This window comes from Ranitomeya variabilis, chromosome 3 (genome assembly GCF_051348905.1).
Source record: "Ranitomeya variabilis isolate aRanVar5 chromosome 3, aRanVar5.hap1, whole genome shotgun sequence".
Classification (NCBI taxonomy): domain Eukaryota; kingdom Metazoa; phylum Chordata; class Amphibia; order Anura; family Dendrobatidae; genus Ranitomeya; species Ranitomeya variabilis.
The window spans coordinates 679242389-679262321 of NC_135234.1; the positions used below are offsets into that span (position 1 = coordinate 679242389).

The following is a 19933-nucleotide window of genomic DNA, read 5'->3' on the forward strand; positions in this document are numbered from 1 at the left end:
AGCAAGGAATACGTTTTCTTGAAATCACATCCACATCTACTACTAAGTACAACTAATAAACGGACCCCTTGGAGGCGCTCAAGATCTATTTTACAAAACAAGCAGCAGATGCAGTGTGTCCATCTTAAAGCCAGAAAATATTATTTTTTTTATCTTCAAAATGCAATCAGGACTGAAAAATGGATATTAATAACCAAGCACTGAGTAAACAAAACACTGAGTACTGAATCCGAATACTTAGCAGATTCCAAAACACGTGCAATTACACTTTCAAAGTTGGCTGAATGCTCAGCTAATTCTTCAAAACAAATTAGGGAGGAGTGGGGCTCATTATTGAAAGTGTGCCAAAGAAACAAGGAGCCCACTACAATCAGAGTAATAAAGCAGAGGCTAATGTCACAATTATGCTCCAAATAGTCGGATGACGTATGTGGGATCCTTGACCTCTGTCTGCTGTTTACATTGCACTTAATGGCTTAACAGATGGCTTTCAGTACAGCACAACAAGAGCAAATACTGGATTTGTAAAGAGTTTTCCACATATGTTGTTGTAAAACAATCCTGGCAATATCCCTAGTTGTCTACAGTGAGTAAGGGTACTGTCTCACAGTGGCACTTTGGTCGCTACGACGGCACGATCCGTGACGCTCCAGCGTCGCTTGATTATCGCTCCAGCTTCGTAGACTGCGGTCACACTTCGCAATACACGGCGCTGGAGCGATAATTTCATGACGTATTTGCGATGTAGAAGTCGTACGGGACAGTCGTACGGTCATGTCACACAGGAGGTGCTCTCACAATTCAGAGCAATTCAGAGCACATTTTGCATAATCTATGCGTGACGTTGTTCACGAGGGGCGTGTTGTGCTGCTAGCTAACTACACCTGTAATGTGCTGATTGGCCATTGGTTACTGTGCACACATTGGTTGGAAAAATTGTCACCTGAGCGCTATTGTTCCCGACGCCACCTCAGCTTTCAAAATTACCTTCTTCACTTTGTACTTGGACACTTGGTGGACCTGGACGTCTGATTTTGTATTTCCCAGCCAGACTATTCCACGATTTGCACCGCTGCTTCAAGGTATGTATTGGTACGCTGTTTTGGGTTATGGTGGGCTGGGGCATGGTGGATGGGACTAGCTACGATTTGCACCGCTGCTTCGAGGTATGTAAAGCGCTTGGGCGTGGTATATGGAACGATGTATGGTCGGCATGATCGCTTTGTGCCGCCGCTGTAGTGAAGCGGGTGGGACGCTGTTTTGGGTTATGGTGGGCTAGGGCGTGGCAGATGGAACGATGTATGGTCAACATACATACCATTCCAGCGATATAGTTACGATCTCGCTGTGTCTGACACGCTACTGCGATCAGGGACCCCGCTGAGAATCGTATGTCGTAGCAGATCGTTTGAAACTTTCTTTTGTCGTCAAGTGTCCCGCTGTGGCGGCATGATCGCATCGTGCAACAGAGGTGTGCACGATACTGTATACGATGTAATGGGTGGAGGAGCTTGATACGTAGGAGCGCCAAATTCTCCACCTCCTGTGTGCTGATTGGGCGGTACAATACTGTGCGCTCATTCGACAGACGTAGTACTATTGTATTGTTCCTGGCCGATAAAAACCGCAGCGGTCGAGCGCTGTATTCTTTTCTCTCTGGAGCACGTGCTTGAACCAGAACTCCTAAATCCCCTGGATTCTCTGGACTTTAAACTACAGACTTTTACCGCAAGAGGTATGTACAACGCTACAGCGTAGCAGATAGTGCCCTTCAACGAGGATGTTACCTCATGTTTACCGCTTGAGCGTGGACGATTGCTCCTTATGGAGAGTAGGGTAGGCCAGAGCGCCTTAAGTAGAGAGCTGTAGCGTGGCCTATTTTATCCTTTTACAGATCTAGCTGTTGCGTGGTGGACTGTCCCGTTTATGCCGGTAGCACCATATTTATTTAGATAAATGGTCAAATAAATAACCCAAAACAGCGTCCCACCCGCTTCACTACAGCGGCGGCACGAAGCGCTCATGCCGACCATATATCGTTCCATCTGCCACGCCCTAGCCCACCATAACCCAAAACAGTGTCCCACCCGCTTCACTACAGCGGCGGCACGAAGCGCTCATGCCGACCATACATCGTTCCATCTGCCACGCCCTAGCCCACCATAACCCAAAACAGCGTCCCACCCGCTTCACTACAGCGGCGGCACGAAGCGCTCATGCCGACCATACATCGTTCCATCTGCCACGCCCTAGCCCACCATAACCCAAAACAGCGTCCCACCCGCTTCACTACAGCGGCATGGCGGCATGATCGCATCGTGTAACAAAGGTTGTAAACGATGTGCGCACAGTAACCAACGGCTTCTACATCGCAAATACGTCATGAAATTATCGCTCCAGCGCCGTGCATTGCAAAGTGTGACCGCAGTCTACGACGCTGGAGCAATAATGGAGCGACGCTGGAGCGTCACGGATCGTGCCGTCGTAGCGACCAAAGTGTGTTGCTGAGTAAAAAGTGTCTTGCTTTTAAGAACATGCCTGGTGTCCTTGTCTTGAAATCTAATGTACCTGGTGAAGATTGGAATGGGACCGGCCTGGAGGTGAAGGTACCAATAGCTACACTGCCAGCATACACACACACACACACACACAGAATTCTTGTTTTTTTCTGTAAAGTGCCGTGGTGTTGGACTCATGACAGTCGCCCACAGCTACAACCTCGGGCATCATTACAAAGAGATTTACTTTTCGCACCTCTGGATTTGTCTATGGAAGCTACTTCAGGCAAATTGATAGACACTCATCCATAATGGCCCAATCTAATACCTCGAACCTAAATTTAAGGGTAACCCAATTCTATGCTTGGGACATTCTGGTGATAATCTTGGATTGATGGATACAGTGGTTCAATTACCTTTTCATTTTAGTGTCCCCCACACTGCACCATTTGTGTACTGATCCCTTTCTGGCTGGAAACTCTCCTTACAATCTCATGTCATTTTATGTTATCTGAGTAGGTTCCAGGGTTGCCAACTTGATTTTGTTTTTATGCCTTATTACAAAACACGGACAGCTAAGACTTCTTACACACTAGCGTCGGCACGGGGCCGTCGCTATGCGTCGGCCCGACGTGCCGACGCGCGTCGTGAAAGTGATGCCCGACGCGGGCAGCGGAAGCAGTCTTACCACGCTTCCGCTGCCCCATTGTAAGGTCCGGGGAGGAGGGGGCGTAGTTTCGGCCACGCATGTGCAGTCGAAAATGGCGGACACGACGCGCAAAAAAAGTTACATGTAACTTTTTTTGTGCCGACGGTCCGCCAAAACACGACGCAACCGTCGCATGATGGATGCGACGTGTGGCCATATGTCGCAATGCGTCGCTAATGTAAGTCTATGGGGAAAAAACGCATCCTGCAGACAATGCAGGATGCATTTTTTCTCTTAAACGACGCATTGCGACGTACAGCAAACAACGCTAGTGTGAAAGTAGCCTAAGAGTTTTTACAACACATCGGAAATCCATAATAAAATCATCGGGATTATAAGTGATACATGTCTAAAGCTCATAATTCTGATGCGAAGACATCAGCTGTATTCACTGCAAACTGTAAAATGATGATAATTACAGTCAAAATAATCTGTATATGTTTCTTGACGTTCAAAAAAAATCACGGACGTTGTTATCTCCATGCAGTTTTCATGCTTTCCTTGTGTTTGCATATGTTTTCCTCCAAACTCTAAAACATACTAATAGGCTTCCGGTTACACTGCTCACCGTCTGTATGTGGAATCCATATTGTGAGCCCATTTAGCCATTCCTGTGCAGTGCTGCAGAATAGGTTGGATTTATAAGCAGCAGGACATAAATATACATTCTGGCCTTGCTTCATTGATGACATATCCATGCTCTAAGCCCTTGGAAGAAGTTGGATTGAAGAATACATAATGTTCATAACTTGAAAAAGAGCCCTTTTCTTACCTCCTGCGATGTAAAGACCACCAGTCTGGGCAGTGCATGCAGACCCTTCTCTTTGCATTGTGGAAAGCGCTGAAATCTAGCCACATTCAAGGCGTACATGTTAGAGATGGAGCCCCCTGCAAAAAAGAAGACTCCAGATAAGAAATCGATCCGAGGACACACACAGACAAGACCGTGATGATGATGATCTAATGTAATATTACAATACCAGGGCAGAATATCCCATCTCCATTGTTCCACCCTACAAAGCTTCTCATTGTTCTGAGGACTTCATCTTCCATCAGGACAAAGACAGGCGCGACCTCATAGGTGTACCTGCAGGAAACATTGTCTATGGTTTATAGCTGTACAAAGAAGATGTTCTTAATACTATATACATAGGTGGATGAGTCTAGACTGGCATCTAATATTCAAGTCTTGGTCAAACCCCGCCAATGTAAGGTACGGTACATCAAATGTATTAAGAGGTGAATGCCTCATAATGACTTCAGCGCATTTTGGGCTTTCTCCTGAAATCAATGCCAGCTGGCTTCTGCTAGAATTTATACCACATTTTACCAATTGCTCGTCTAGAGTAAAAGGTTAAAACACAAAAAGGTGCTAAATTTTTTGACTTTTTTAGGAATACTAGCATAAAGCCTTTGATGAATATACACTCCAATCCCAAAATGTGTAAATATTTAATTCCCACATACTGGTCCTAATCGAATCCTTAGTAGCCACATACAGTTGTGTATATGGACTAGGCTTATTTACAGCTCCCCAGTGTTCCTCCTCCCTGCTGCTGTTGAGATCTCACACTGCCCGGCACAAGCCGCCAGTAAAGCTGGGAGGCTGAATACATCCCAACTCATGCACTTTGTCACTTTAAAGTTTCATTCATAAAATGTTAATTTTAACATCAGAAACATACAGTCATTCTGATGTAGATTTCCAAAGTAGATCCACCAGTACCATCAGGTGTAACATTTATATTAAATAATGCATAGCGTTTTCACTGTTAGCATCGCTGTGGTTCTGACACCAAATTGATCTATACTGGTAAAAGTTCAAAGATGAAAAATTATATATTCACTGTTTGTAGTTTAGTGATACTGTGAAGTAATTAAGGTAGCTGTTATATGATCGTCCACTATTAGAAATCCCTTCTAAAATGCTAAAGTGCCTACGTAAAATAAAAAAGGAGGGAGATGGGAGGTGAGTATGTAGTTTGTTTTTTTTTATTTTACCTAGGGCACCTTAGCATTAGGCTGCCGTCACACTAGCAGTATTTGGTCAGTATTTTACATCAGTATTTGTAAGCCAAAACCAGGAGTAGGTGATAAATGCAAAAGTGGTGAATATGTTTCTATTATACTTTTCCTCTAATTGTTCCACTCCTGGTTTTGGCTTACAAATACTGATGTAAAATACTGACCAAATACTGCTAGTGTGACGGCAGCCTTAAAGCTAGGTCCTCCAGGAGAGAAGGGTTTACCCAATGAAATATTCTATAAATAAGAAGACAAAATGAAAATTTGAAGTCCTTACTTATTTAAAATTCATCAGACATTATAGACCTTTTATTATGGTTAGTCCTTGTTTTATATTATCGGAAACTTTGCGCACACATTGTTGGCGCCTTAGCCTCCACCTGACAATATGCTGTATCTTAAGTCATGTATAGCTTTAATATATGTCTGCCCAGACTCCTGTTAGGTTTGATTGATGTTATTTTATGAAGATACAGGTGTGTGCCCGGGAGGGGAAGTTGGTTATAGTTATAATACACTGTCTAATGTTTAAAGTACTGTAAAAATCTACTTGTCAGATCTTTTCTGATGCTTTTGAACAATTTTTGTACTCTTTGTTTACTGTTCAATAAAGCCGGTTTAAAAAAATAAATAAAAAATGTCTGCCCTTATCAAAAAAATCCAAACATGGTGGTGCGATTCTCAGAAAAACTAGTACCATCTGCAGGCTTGCCCTTACCCCTGGGAGACCTCCTCTCACTCCTATAGTACTGAGTGTGCAGCGCCCCAGAGTCCTGGTCGTTGCACTACTGTTGCTCCGCCACTAAGGGGGGCTATGGTACGTCTGATGGCACTGAAAGAGTTCTTCTGACCAGGTATCACAGACACCAATACATTTCACAGTCTGGCCTCCAGGGGGAGCTAAGGGTACTATGCATTAGGCCACTCCTCACAGTCTGGTAAAACTGGGGGTTGGATAGGAAGTTAGTCAGAAGCTGACTGGGAATCGAACAGGCAACATCCTGTGGCAGAGGGTGTTGCGGGGAGAGACTCAGGGGGGTCCCTGTCAGGGGTGGGATCCTGACAGAGGCCTAGCGAACAGAGAGAACGTTACGGGACTGCGCCTGCACTAGATAGCGGCGGTGCCCTAAGAAAGGACAAGAAGCGAGGTATATTGTGCTGAGTGAGAAACGAGATCAACGCAACAAGGAGAAATACCAGTAGGAGTCGTGCTGTAAGACGAGGCAACATCCTACTGAGGCGCGTAGCCGGTGGCCGGAACGCCGAGGAGGTACTAGGCTCCAAGCAGTACTTCAAACCTACGGCAGGACAGTCAGCTAAAGGCGGGCTGTCTCACACCAATCACCTACGAAGACATAGGGGGCAACCAGTGGAGAGGGGTGACACTAGGGTCCCGGAAGAGCTCCGAGCCTACCCGTCATACGGGTGCGTCCTAGCCATATCATCTGGGGGACGAAGAAGAACATCAGAATCGAGTTGTGAGGGAACACGAGAAACAGACACAACAGTTGTGGGGACAATCCCGTGAGCACAGCAGGGGAGGACCGCAACACACAAGCGCTAGAAGGTAGGCACAGATTTCCACCTGCAAAGGGAACTCTGGAGGTGCCATCGGACCGGCCGGACTTGCGCAGCCTGGTTAACCGTATTCCGGACTGAGGATCCTGAAGCCTTCAGTAAAGAGGTAAAGAGACTGCAACCTGGTGTCCTCGTTATTTACTGTGACCAGCACTGCACCGCAGTACCACCACCATCCACACCTTTCATTGGGCGCCCCTCAGCAGGGTCACGGACCGGGTCTAGCCACTGTGACAACCCCAGAGGCCCGGTACCGGGTACCCCTCGGCCCTGCGGCAGTGGGGGCGCTGCAAGTGCGCAATGTATAAATGCAGATTATTCATCTATGGGCTGTGCACCTTGTCTATTTAGCTTTCCCCAGGCAGTTGTAAGACAGTCAGGTCCAGGACAGTGAAGTCCAGGACAGTCAGGTGTAAGACAATCAGATCCAGGACAGTCAGGTCCAGAACAGTCAGGTGTAAGACAGGTGCTCCTGGACAGTCAGGTGTAAGATAGTCAGGTCCAGGACAATCTGGTCCAGAACGGTCAGGTGTAAGACAGTCAGGTCCAGGACAATCAGGTCCAGGACATTCAGGTGTAAGACAGTCAGGTGTAAGACAGTCAGATCTAGGACAGTCAGGTTGTAAGACAGTCAGATCCAGGACTTTCAGGTCCTGGACAGTCAGGTCCAGAACACTCAGGTGTAAGGCCGGGTTCACATTTGCGTCTGAGTGCGCAGCGTACGATCCGCATCGATCCTCATGCGTCACGTGTACATATCTTTAACATTATGTATGCAGTGACATGTTTTTGCATGCGTTCGCTCGCGGATGCGTACGCATGCATCGTTTGGAGGTGTGCGGTGGGGTCCGATGAATGCAACATGTTTTTTGAGACGTCAAATATTGCGTAATTGTCCGCATCTGGAAGATTGTGGATGATTGCGTCCAAAAAATGCATTACTGTCTATGGGAACGCATTGGTACGCAAGGACATGCGTACGCATGCATTCGATACGCATGTGTACTTTAGACTGTGCATTTCCAGAAAATGATGTCACTGCCCCACCATTCGCATAAAAACGCAAACGCATGCTAAAAAACATGCACACACAGCATTTTTGTGTCATGCGCAAGATGATACACAGGCATAAGCATGCTTTTGCATGAGTTTTGCATGCGTTTGAGCATGCAGACGATACACTGCGGACACATACACAAATGTGAACTTAGCCTTAGACAGTTAGGTCCAGGACAGTCAGGTCCTGAATAGTCAGGTGTAAGACAGTCAGATCCAGAACAGTCAGGTCCAGGAAAATGAGGTCCAGAACAGTCAGGTGTAAGACAGTCAGGTCCAGGACAGTCAGGTGTTAGACAGTCAGGTCCAGGACAGTCAGGTGTACGTCAGTCAGGTCCTCCTGAACAGTCAGGTGTAAGACAGTCAGGTCCAGGACAGTCTGGTCTAAAACAGTCAAGTGTAAGACAGTCAGGTCCAGAACAGTCAGGTCCAGGACAAACTGGTCCAGAACAGTCAGGTGTAAGACAGTCAGGTCCAAGACAGTTAGGTCCTTTATGCTTTTTCATTAAAAAATAATATCAACAAGTACCCTATGTTGTTGACATGTACAAATGCTTCTCACTAAATTAGAATATCATCAAAAAGTTAATTTATTTCAGTTCTTCAATACAGAAAGTGAAAGTCATATACTACATAGAGTCATTACAAACAGAATTATCTGTCTCAAGTGTTTATTTATTTGCAGATTTTTTGTTAATTATTCTAATTTACTGAGATTATGACTTTTGGGTTTTCATTGGTTGTAAGCCATAATCATCAACATTAACAGAAATAAACACTTGAAATAGATCACTCTGTTTGTAATGACTCTATATAATACACTGTTCAAAAAAATAAAGGGAACACTTAAACAACAGAATATAACTCCAAGTAAATCAAGCTTCTGTGAAATCAAACTGTCCACTTAGGAAGCAACACTGTTTGACAATCAATTTCTCATGCTGTTGTGCTAATGGAATATACAACAGATGGAAATTATTGGCAATTATCAAGACACACTCAACAAAGGAGTGGTTCTGCGGGTGGGGGCCATAGACCACATCTCAGTACCAATGCTTTCTGGCTGATGTTTTGGTTACTTTTGAATGTTGGTTGTGCTTTCACACTCATGGTAGCATGAGACGGACTCTACAACCCATACAAGTGGCTCAGGTAGTGCAGCTCATCCAGGATGGCACATCAATGCGAGCTGTGGCAAGAAGGTTTGCTGTCTGCCAGCGTAGTGTCCAGAGGTTGGAGGCGCTACCAGGAGACAGGCCAGTACACCAGGAGATGTGGAGGGGGCTGTAGCAGGGCAACAACCCAGCAGCAGGACCGCTACCTCAGGATTTGTGCAAGGAGGAACAGGAGCACTGCCAGAGCCCTGCAATGATCTCCAGCAGGCCACAAATGTGCATGTGTCTGCACAAACGGTTAGAAACCGACTCCATGAGGATGGTCTGAGTGCCCGACATCCACAGATGGGGGTTGTCCTCACAGCCCAACACCGTGCAGGATGCTTTGCATTTGCCACAGAGCACCAGGATTGGCAAATTCGCCACTGGCGCTCTGTGCTCTTCACAGATGAAAGCAGGTTCACACTGAGCACATGTGACAGACGTGACAGAGTCTGGAGACGCCATGGAGAGCAATCTGCTGCCTGCAACATCCTTTATCATGAACGGTTTGGCAGTGGGTCAGTAATGGTGTGGGGTGGCATTTCTTTGGAGGGCCACACAGCCCTCCATGTGCATGCCAGAGGTAGCCTGACTGCCATTAGGTGCCGAGATGAGATCCTCCGACCCCTTGTGAGACCATATGCTGGTGCGGTTGGCCCTGGGTTCCTCCTAATGCAGGACGATGCCAGACCTCATGTGGATGGAGTGTGTCAGCAGTTCCTGCAAGATGAAGGCATTGAAGCTATGGACTGGCCTGCCCATTCCCTAGACCTGAATCCGATTGAACACATCTGGGACATCATGTCTCACACCATCAACCAACGTCACGTTGCACCACACACTGTCCAGGAGTTGGCGGATGCTTTAGTCCAGGTCTGGGAGGAGATCCCTCAGGAGACCATCCGTCGCCTCTTCAGGTGTATGCCCAGGCATTGTAGGGAGGTCATACAGGCACTTGGAGGCCACACACACTATTGAGCATCATTTCCTTGTCTTGAGGCATTTCCACTGAAGTTGGATCAGCCTGTAACTTCATTTTCCACTTTGATTTTGAGCATCATTCCAACTCCAGACCTCCGTGGGATATTAGTTGTGATTTACATTGATAATTTTTAGGTTTTATTGTTCTCAACACATTCCACTATGTAATGAATAAAGATTTACAACTGGAATATTTCATTCAGTGATATCTAGGATGTGGGATTTTAGTGCTCCCTTTATTTTTTTGAGCAGTGTATATGAGTTTCACTTTTTGTATTGAAGAACTGAAATAAATTAACTTTTTGATGATATTCTAATTTTGTGAGAAGCACTTGTATTACTGTTATATATCTACTTACTGCGGGGTATCTATTCATTGTTTATATTCTAAGTTATATAAGGTTTATTTCATGTGAGATTGTGGACATGTCAGCTCTTCTGTCGTGCCTGTTTTAATTCCAGTTTAGCTGTGTTGTTCCTCTATTATTCCTCCTATAAATGTACCTTACCATTGTACTTGTCAAAGGTGTGTCTCTATATAGTATAAATGTTATGATTGACAAAGCACATTCATATGGGGTACAAACCAGGGAGACAAACATCTGAATCTGACAGGTCCCTGTTCAGATCAGTAAAAGCCCTTCTGTGACCTTGATCTGTCCATGCCTGACCGCAGAGGTTGGCACCCTAAGATAACGCAATGGTGCCCCCACTTGATGGCGGCTTACACTGAATGTCCTTAGCAGTTCCTAGGATCTCTAGAGTAGCAGTTCCCTGATGAGTCAAGGAATCACGCTCAAAACAACTGCAATCAACATAAACTACAGCAAAGTGAATTAATCCCCAAAAAATCTATCACCAGCAGGAAATACGAGTAGGGGAAAGTATTTAAAGCTGCACTAGAAAGGTGATAGGACAGACAAACATAGTAAATGAAAAACACCTGTTACCCAAAATCGACAGCAACAAAGATAACAGAACTACGTAAAACACCCAAAGAAAAGGGGTATCTGCTGTGGCTCAGTGGAAAGAGACACTGACCACAGAATCAAGGGATTCGAATCCAGAAAAATGACACTGAAAATGGAAGTGCCTATTTGACTTCATCACCCCCCTCTCCAAAAGAGAGACTCCTATGAGGAATAACTGAGGAACTACCCAGCAAAAATTAAATGATTATATGCTCCAGAATATTTTTTTATGGTGACTACAAGTATAAACAGAAACGTCAGCAAAATTTACGGAAATGTAAGCAGAACTAGCAGGTCCTCCTTGTACTGAAATATAGTACTGAATAATAATAATAGATATCTCTCTCTGTCCTGACTCTATTAATAATAGTACATTTCAGGTTGAGAATTAACATTTTAACATTTGTGATTTTCCACAGTGTCTTTATCACTCGCATAACACTTTAATGAATGTTCATTTTGACAGAAAAAGAACCCCAGACTTGCTGACACTCACTGGCTGGTGTTTAAGGCCTCACTTATCATCCTGCCAGTCAAGGCATAGCGATCCAACCCGGAGAAGAGCTGATTGAAGAATCGTGGGTGCCCTTTTGATGAAAATAACGTAATAAACCTACTAAATTTATATCATAATCGCCAAACAATAATCCAGTCATATTACAGCGCTATGGATCAGGCATCATCAGAAAAACCTGTTTTAACACTCAGCCGGATGATGTCTTTGCAGTAACCCAGCAAAACATCTTGAGGTTCTCCTTCGCTCCGTAGACTTAAATCAAGAATGCGTTTTAGCTCCTCTGGTTCCATCCATTCGCAGACCTATAATAGTAAGGCATGGAGAAAATATTGACCAAAGCTCCATTGATGACTAACTGCAAGCACTTGGCCGGAGAATAGGTTATAAGCAAAAGCAAAATGCCTCATTCGTCTATCATATTAGATATTTTATTAGATATATATATGCATAATATCTATATAGTAGGCTTCAAAACATTTTGATTTATTCAGTATCGAGTATGAGCACCACATACAGAAAACCATGCACTAACACATGCTTGCGCTGCTATCAATAAGGTTATTATTGGTTGTCTGATTAATGTTCTGCCAGTCTGAATGCACTTGAACCGCAAATCATCAAGATCCGCTTCTGGCAGCTCCCTTTGCAATTACTGACCAATGATGTCCCAGATGAGTACGATGTGAGACAAGTTCAGAGATACTGCAGGCCATGATAGCACTTTTCGTGCTCTCAGGCTGCTCAAAATGTGACCTGGCATTGTGTTGAAAAACTGATCCTTGGACGCTTTCAAAAGGCCTTTTTATGGTATTGCCCACTTGGTCTCCAAATCAGCCTCCGGCTATCATTGCATCCAAGACAAAAGAACAAAAGAAAAACTCGGCATTGAAGAGTACAGACCTCCATTCCATCTTCCATTGCAGTGTTGCTCTGTATCATGAAACCTTTGGTAGTGGTGTTATGAGGTCAATGGACCAGCTGTAGCTGAATGTCTGGCTCTTAGCCCAATGCCTTCTGATAGCCTGTGTAGACACTGTTTGATGCCTGGTATGTGACATCCAATTTCACTTGCAGTACAGAATGGATCACTACACACCATTCTTTAAATTTGACAAGTTCACATGAGCAGTGCCATGAAGACATAAAGAAGCCTTCACAAGTGATCATCACACAGGACCTAGTCATGGGATTGTGGTGTGGGGTGGCATAATCTATAGTATTTATTCCAGCTCAGTATTACATTGGTTTGATTGTGGAACCAGTGGTACGATCATTTCTCCAATGTGTCCACGCAGTCATTTTTCTACCAGGCAACACCAGGCTGCAATTTGCTTGTGCTGCTGTGCGTAGACTAAATGTGCTACCATGGCCTGCAGCTTCTCTAGACTTGTCTCACATCGAGCACATGTTGGGACATCATTGGTCGGTAATTGCAAAGGGAGCGGATCTGGACTTGCGTCTCTGGACTGGTCTCACATCGAGCACATATTGGGACAGTTGGTAATTACAAAAGGAGCTGCCAACAGCGGATCTTGATTTGCCCAAGTCCATTCAGTGCAGCAGAACATTCCTCAGACCACAATTAATAACCTCCCTGATAGCAGCCAAGGTGTGTAAGTGCGGGGATTTCTGCATGTGGCTCTCATACTCGATACTGAAAAAAACGAGATGTTGTGAAAATCAAATTCCCATGATTCCACAACTTTTCATTCTTGGTGTTGAAATTCCTATGTTGAGGAATGTATATTATGTTATATTCTAGCATCCCCAATCCTGTGGAGTCATGGGAACATGAGCTTTACAGCAGTTGATCATCTTGATACCATGCAGCATTTTCCATAGTGAATGTACTTCTTACCTTACAATTCCTATCAGTGCCTTTCTGCACAGCCTCCTCCATTATTATCTTAAAAGCCTCTTTCAGGAATTCATCGCCAGTTTCATCATTCTGTAAAGAAGAGCTTTTTCGTGCCATTGCAGAGCTCTGTTGGAAACCTTGAAAACATATTAATATGGCTTCTCTCATCATTTGTTTCAAGAAAGGAAAAACAGACCACCATCCGGGCACCTACATTATATCACATCATTATACAAAGGGAAAATGGATCATAGCTCCAAACTTTGTTGTATCATTGTCCGTCTGCCCTGATATCTCTTCTATCATTTGTGGGATTAAATACTTGTTTTCGCTATTATAATTCTTCTCGGATTCTGCATTGTCTCATCCCTCTGATACTCCTCCTGGAAATGTATAATCAGACTGATAGCTGGGCAGTGCCATTCGTCTTGTCAATAGGTTGTGTTCATATAAAGTCTCACACTCACAGATTGTGATCCCTAATGGGGACAGCGATGGTGATGTCGATAAAACGCTGAGGAATTAATGGCGCTATAAAAGTGAGTATTATAAATACAGTGGGGAAATAAGTATTTGATACACTGTTGATTTTGCACATTTGCCCACCTACAAAGAATGGAGAGGTCTATAATTTTTATCATAGGTACACTTCAACTGTGAGAGACAGAAACTAAAAAAAAATCCAGAAAATCACATTGTAGGATTTGTACATAATTAATTTGCATTTATTGCATGAAGTAAGTATTTGATAGAATAGAAAAACAGAAATTAATATTTGGTACAGAAACCTTTGTTAGCAATTACAGAGGTCGGACGTTTCCTGTAGTTCTTGACTAAGTTTGCTCACACTGCAGCAGGGATTTTGGCCCACTCCTCCATACAGATCTTCTCCAGATCTTTTAGGTTTTGGTGGTGTCTCTGGACAACATAGAGTTTCAGCTCCCTCCAAAGATTTTCTATTGGGTTCAGGTCTGGAGTCTGGCTAGGTCTCTCCTGGACCTTGAATTGCTTCTTACAGAGCCACTCCTTAGTCGCCCTATCTATGTTTTGGGTAATTGTCATGCTTTAAGACCCAGCCACGACCCATCTTCAGTGCTCTTACTGAGGGAAGGAGGTTGTTAGCCAAAATCTCGACCCCATCTATCTTCCCTTCAATATAGTGCAGTCGTCCTGTCCTCTTTGCAGAAAAGATGATGATGTTTCCGAAACCATGCTTCACAGTTGTGATGGTGTTCTTGAGTTTGTATTCATCCTTCTTCCTCCAAACGACGCGAGTGGAGATGATACCAACAAGTTCTGACCTTCTCCCATGCCTCCTCTGGATCATCCAGATGGCGAATTTCAAACAGGCCTGGACATGTGCTGATGTGAGCAGGGGGACCTTGCGTTCCCTGCAGGATTTTAATCCATGATGGCGTAGTGTGCTACTAACGGTAATATTTGAGACTAGTCCCAGCTCTCTTCAGGTCATTGACCAGGTCCTCCCATGTAGTTCTTGGCTGATTCCTGACCTTTCTCAGATTCATCCTTACCCCACGAGGCAAGATCTTGTATGGAACCCCAGACCTAGGAAGATTGACAGTCATCTTGTGTTCCTTGCATTTTCTAATAATTGTGCCAACAGTTGTTGCTTTCTCACCAAGCTGCTTGCTTACTGGCCTGTAGCCCATCCCAGCCTTCTACAATTTTGTCCCTGGTGTCCTTAGACAGCTCTTTGGTCTTGGCCATGGTGGAGAAGTTGGAGTGTGATTGAGTGTGTGGACAGGTGTCTTTTATACAGTTAATGAGTTCAAACAGGAGCAATTAATACAGGTAATGAGTGCAGAGTAGGAGGCTTCTTAAAGAAACACTATCATGTCTGTGAGAGCCAGAATTGTTGCTGGTTGGTAGGTGATAAAATACTTATTTCATGTAATAAAATGCAATTTAATTATTTAAAAATCATACAATGTGAATTTCTATTTTTTATTTTTACATTTTATAGAAAATGCTATATACCACAATTGACGTTGCACAGAATGATCATAATAGGAATCAGGCCATCGAAAATGTTATTAACTCTCCAATATCAGAAGGGGAAGCTACTACAGGTCCTTCTCAAAAAATTAGCATATAGTGTTAAATTTCATTATTTACCATAATGTAATGATTACAATTAAACTTTCATATATTATAGATTCATTATCCACCAACTGAAATTTGTCAGGTCTTTTATTGTTTTAATACTGATGATTTTGGCCTACAACTCCTGATAACCCAAAAAACCTGTCTCAATAAATTAGCATATCAAGAAAAGGTTCTCTAAACGACCTATTACCCTAATCTTCTGAATCAACTAATTAACTCTAAACACATGCAAAAGATACCTGAGGCTTTTAAAAACTCCCTGCCTGGTTCATTACTCAAAACCCCCATCATGGGTAAGACTAGCGACCTGACAGATGTCAAGAAGGCCATCATTGACACCCTCAAGCAAGAGGGTAAGACCCAGAAAGAAATTTCTCAACAAATAGGCTGTTCCCAGAGTGCTGTATCAAGGCACCTCAATGGTAAGTCTGCTGCAAGGAAACAATGTGGCAGAAAACGCTGTACAACGAGAAGAGGTGACCGGACCCTGAGGAAGATTGTGGAGAAGGACCGATTCCAGACCTTGGGGAACCTGAGGAAGCAGTGGACTGAGTCTGGTGTGGAAACATCCAGAGCCACCGTGCACAGGCGTGTGCAGGAAATGGGCTACAGGTGCCGCATTCCCCAGGTAAAGCCACTTTTGAACCATAAACAGCGGCAGAAGCGCCTGACCTGGGCTACAGAGAAGCAGCACTGGACTGTTGCTAAGTGGTCCCAAGTACTTTTTTCTGATGAAAGCAAATTTTGCATGTCATTCGGAAATCAAGGTGCCAGAGTCTGGAGGAAGACTGGGGAGAAGGAAATGCCAAAATGCCTGAAGTCCAGTGTCAAGTACCCAGTCAGTGATGGTGTGGGGTGCCATGTCAGCTGCTGGTGTTGGTCCACTGTGTTTCATCAAGGGCAGGGTCAATGCAGCTAGCTATCAGGAGATTTTGGAGCACTTCATGCTTCCTGGCACCTGCTCACAGTGCCAAAACCACTGGTAAATGGTTTACTGACCATGGTATTACTGTGCTCAATTGGCCTGCCAACTCTCCTGACCTGAACCCCATAGAGAATCTGTGGGATATTGTGAAGAGAAAGTTGAGAGACGCCAGACCCAACACTCTGGATGAGCTTAAGGCCGCTATTGAAGCATCCTGGGCCTCCATAACATCTCAGCAGTGTCACAGGCTGATTGCCTCCATGCCACGCCGCATTGAAGCAGTCATTTCTGCCAAAGGATTCCCGACCAAGTATTGAGTACATAACTGAACATTATTATTTGATGGTTTTTTTGTTTGTTATTAAAAAACACTTTTATTTGATTGGACGGTTGAAATATGCTAATTTATTGAGACAGGTTTTTTGGGTTATCAGGAGTTGTAGGCCAAAATCATCAGTATTAAAACAATAAAAGACCTGACAAATTTCAGTTGGTGGATAATGAATCTATAATATATGAAAGTTTAATTGTAATCATTACATTATGGTAAATAATGAAATTTAACACTATATGCTAATTTTTTGAGAAGGACCTGTACATCACATACATGTTTGCTATTACAAGACCCATAGACTCATTCCCTCTATCAGTCTGACTTCTGGTCTATCATCACCCTATTGTTACTGTTTACCCTGTATCTTTATTGTTATGCTCAATGACTTTCCTCTATATTTCTTTAATTTCTTCTTTAATTGAATCTCCTGTCAAACATTTTTTTATATGCAATATTTTGATTGTCTGGCTCGCCCGCCATTCTTGGTATTCAATACACTCTATATACATGTTTTATATTGATTATGTAATCACTGATATCCAGCACATTCTTCATTTGTATGCAAATTATCCCAGAATTCAGCTTATGACATAATACATGCAGTAAGATATTGCTATTCCTTCTACATCCCAAGCATTGACAAACTCAGTGTAATGCAAGTGGAGGGATGGGGTGTTGTACCCACCTGCAGGTCTGATGGATACCTTTACTTTATACAAGTTCAATATTTGCTATTATAAATACTTTGTATAACTACTTCACTTAAACATAACTGTCATGATCTCTGCAAGCAGAGATCATAGCAAGCCTATAGAGGGACAAGCTCTCGGAAGATGGAACTATACTGACCATGAACTAAGCCTGCCGCGCAACTAGAAATAGCCAGGTAGCATTTCCTATTTATTGCTAGATGCCCAGCTCTGGCCTAAGACCTAAATAGCTAGCAGAGGGAAATATAAGACCTGGCTCACCTCTAGAGAAATATTTCAAAAGCAGACAGTAGCCCCCCACATATAATGACGGTGAGTTCAGATGAAACAACAAACGCAGCAGGAAAATAGTCTTAGCAAATTTGAGGTCCGCTTACTAGATAGCAGAAGACAGATAGTATACTTTCATGGTCAGCAGAAAAACACTAACAAAACACCATCCAGAGATTACCTTAAACTCTGGCATTAACTCATAACACCAGAGTAGCAATCCCTGATCAACGAGAGCTTTCCAGACACAGTAACAAAACTTCAGCTGTGAACTGGAACAAATAGGCAAACGAAACATGGACAACAGTCCAACTTATCTAGTAGTTGTCAGAAGCAGGAACAAGCACTGAGAGGCATCAGATAACATTGTTGACCGGCAAGAAACCACCAGAGAAATGAGCTTAAATAGCGACACCCACTACTGATGGAACCAGGTGAAACAGGAAAGAGGATGACAAGTCCAATTCCACAAGCGGCCACCGGGGGAGCCCAGAATCCAAATTCACAACAGTACCCCCCCCTCAAGGAGGGGGCACCGAACCCTCACCAGATCCACCAGGGCGACCAGGATGAGCCCTATGGAAGGCACGAACAAGATCAGAAGCATGAACATCAGATGCATTGACCCAAGAATTATCCTCCTGGCCGTAACCCTTCCAGTTGACCAGATACTGGAGTCTCCGTCTGGAAACACGAGAGTCCAAAATTTTCTCCACAACGTACTCCAACTCACCCTCAACCAACACCGGAGCAGGAGGCTCAACTGAAGGTACAACAGGCACCTCATACCTGCGCAATAACGACCGATGAAAAACGTTATGAATGGAAAAGGACGCAGGGAGGTCCAAACGGAAAGAAACAGGATTAAGAATCTCCAATATTCTATAAGGGCCGATGAACCGAGGTTTAAACTTAGGAGAAGAGACCCTCATAGGGACAAAACGAGAAGACAACCAGACCAAATCTCCAACACAAAGCCGAGAACCAACACGACGATGACGGTTGGCAAAACGCTGAGTCTTCTCCTGGGACAACTTCAAATTGTCCATAACCTGCCCCCAGATGTGATGCAATCTCTCCACCACCGCATCCACTCCAGGACAATCCGAGGATTCCACCTGACCGGAGGAAAATCGAGGGTGAAACCCCGAATTACAGAAAAACGGGGACACCAAGGTGGAAGAGCTGGCCCGATTATTGAGGGCGAACTCTGCCAATGGCAAAAAAGCAACCCAATCATCCTGGTCAGCAGAGACAAAACACCTCAGATATGTCTCCAGGGTCTGATTAGTCCGCTCGGTCTGGCCATTAGTCTGAGGGTGAAAAGCAGATGAAAAAGACAAATCTATGCCCATCCTAGCACAGAATGCCCGCCAAAATCTAGACACAAATTGGGTACCTCTGTCAGAAACAATATTCTCAGGAATACCGTGCAATCGGACAACATTCTGAAAAAACAGAGGAACCAACTCAGAAGAAGAAGGCAACTTGGGCAGAGGAACCAAATGGACCATTTTAGAGAAACGGTCACAGACCACCCAGATGACAGACATCTTCTGGGAAACAGGCAGATCTGAAATAAAATCCATCGAGATGTGTGTCCAAGGCCTCTTAGGAATAGGCAAGGGCAACAGCAGTCCGCTAGCCCGAGAACTACAAGACTTGGCCCGAGCACAAATGTCACATGACTGCACAAAGACTCGCACATCTCGTGACAGGGAAGGCCACCAGAAGGATCTTGCCACCAAATCCCTGGTACCAAAAATTCCGGGATGACCTGCCAATGCAGAAGAATGTACCTCAGAGATGACTCTACTGGTCCAATCATCCGGAACAAACAGTCTATCAGGCGGACAACGATCCGGTCTATCCGCCTGAAACTCTTGCAAGGACCGCCGCAGATCAGGAGAAACGGCCGACAAAATTACTCCCTCCCTAAGGATACCTGTGGGTTCAGTATTACCAGGAGAGTCCGGGTCAAAACTCCTAGAAAGGGCATCTGCCTTAACATTCTTAGAACCCGGTAGGTATGACACCACAAAATTAAAGCGAGAAAAAAATAAAGACCAGCGCGCCTGTCTAGGATTCAGGCGCCTGGCAGTCTCAAGATAAATCAAATTTTTGTGGTCAGTCAATACCACCACCTGATGCTTAGCCCCCTCTAGCCAATGGCGCCACTCCTCAAACGCCCACTTCATGGCCAAAAGCTCCCTATTC

The 19933-nt window shown here is 44.3% G+C and overlaps 1 protein-coding gene across 3 annotated transcripts in view; it reads right to left on the bottom strand.

The window, feature by feature from the left end:
• Positions 1 to 19933, bottom strand: part of CSAD (cysteine sulfinic acid decarboxylase) — a 116018-nt gene that overhangs the window by 87618 nt on the left and 8467 nt on the right. For all 3 annotated transcript variants that reach the window (XM_077298024.1, XM_077298025.1, XM_077298026.1), the window contains 5 exons: positions 13351 to 13487; positions 11668 to 11794; positions 11472 to 11562; positions 4188 to 4294; positions 3980 to 4095 (listed from right to left, as the gene is read on the bottom strand). In XM_077298024.1, the coding sequence (XP_077154139.1) occupies positions 3980 to 4095; positions 4188 to 4294; positions 11472 to 11562; positions 11668 to 11794; positions 13351 to 13487 (578 nt within the window). The remainder of the gene's footprint in view (positions 1 to 3979; positions 4096 to 4187; positions 4295 to 11471; positions 11563 to 11667; positions 11795 to 13350; positions 13488 to 19933) is intronic.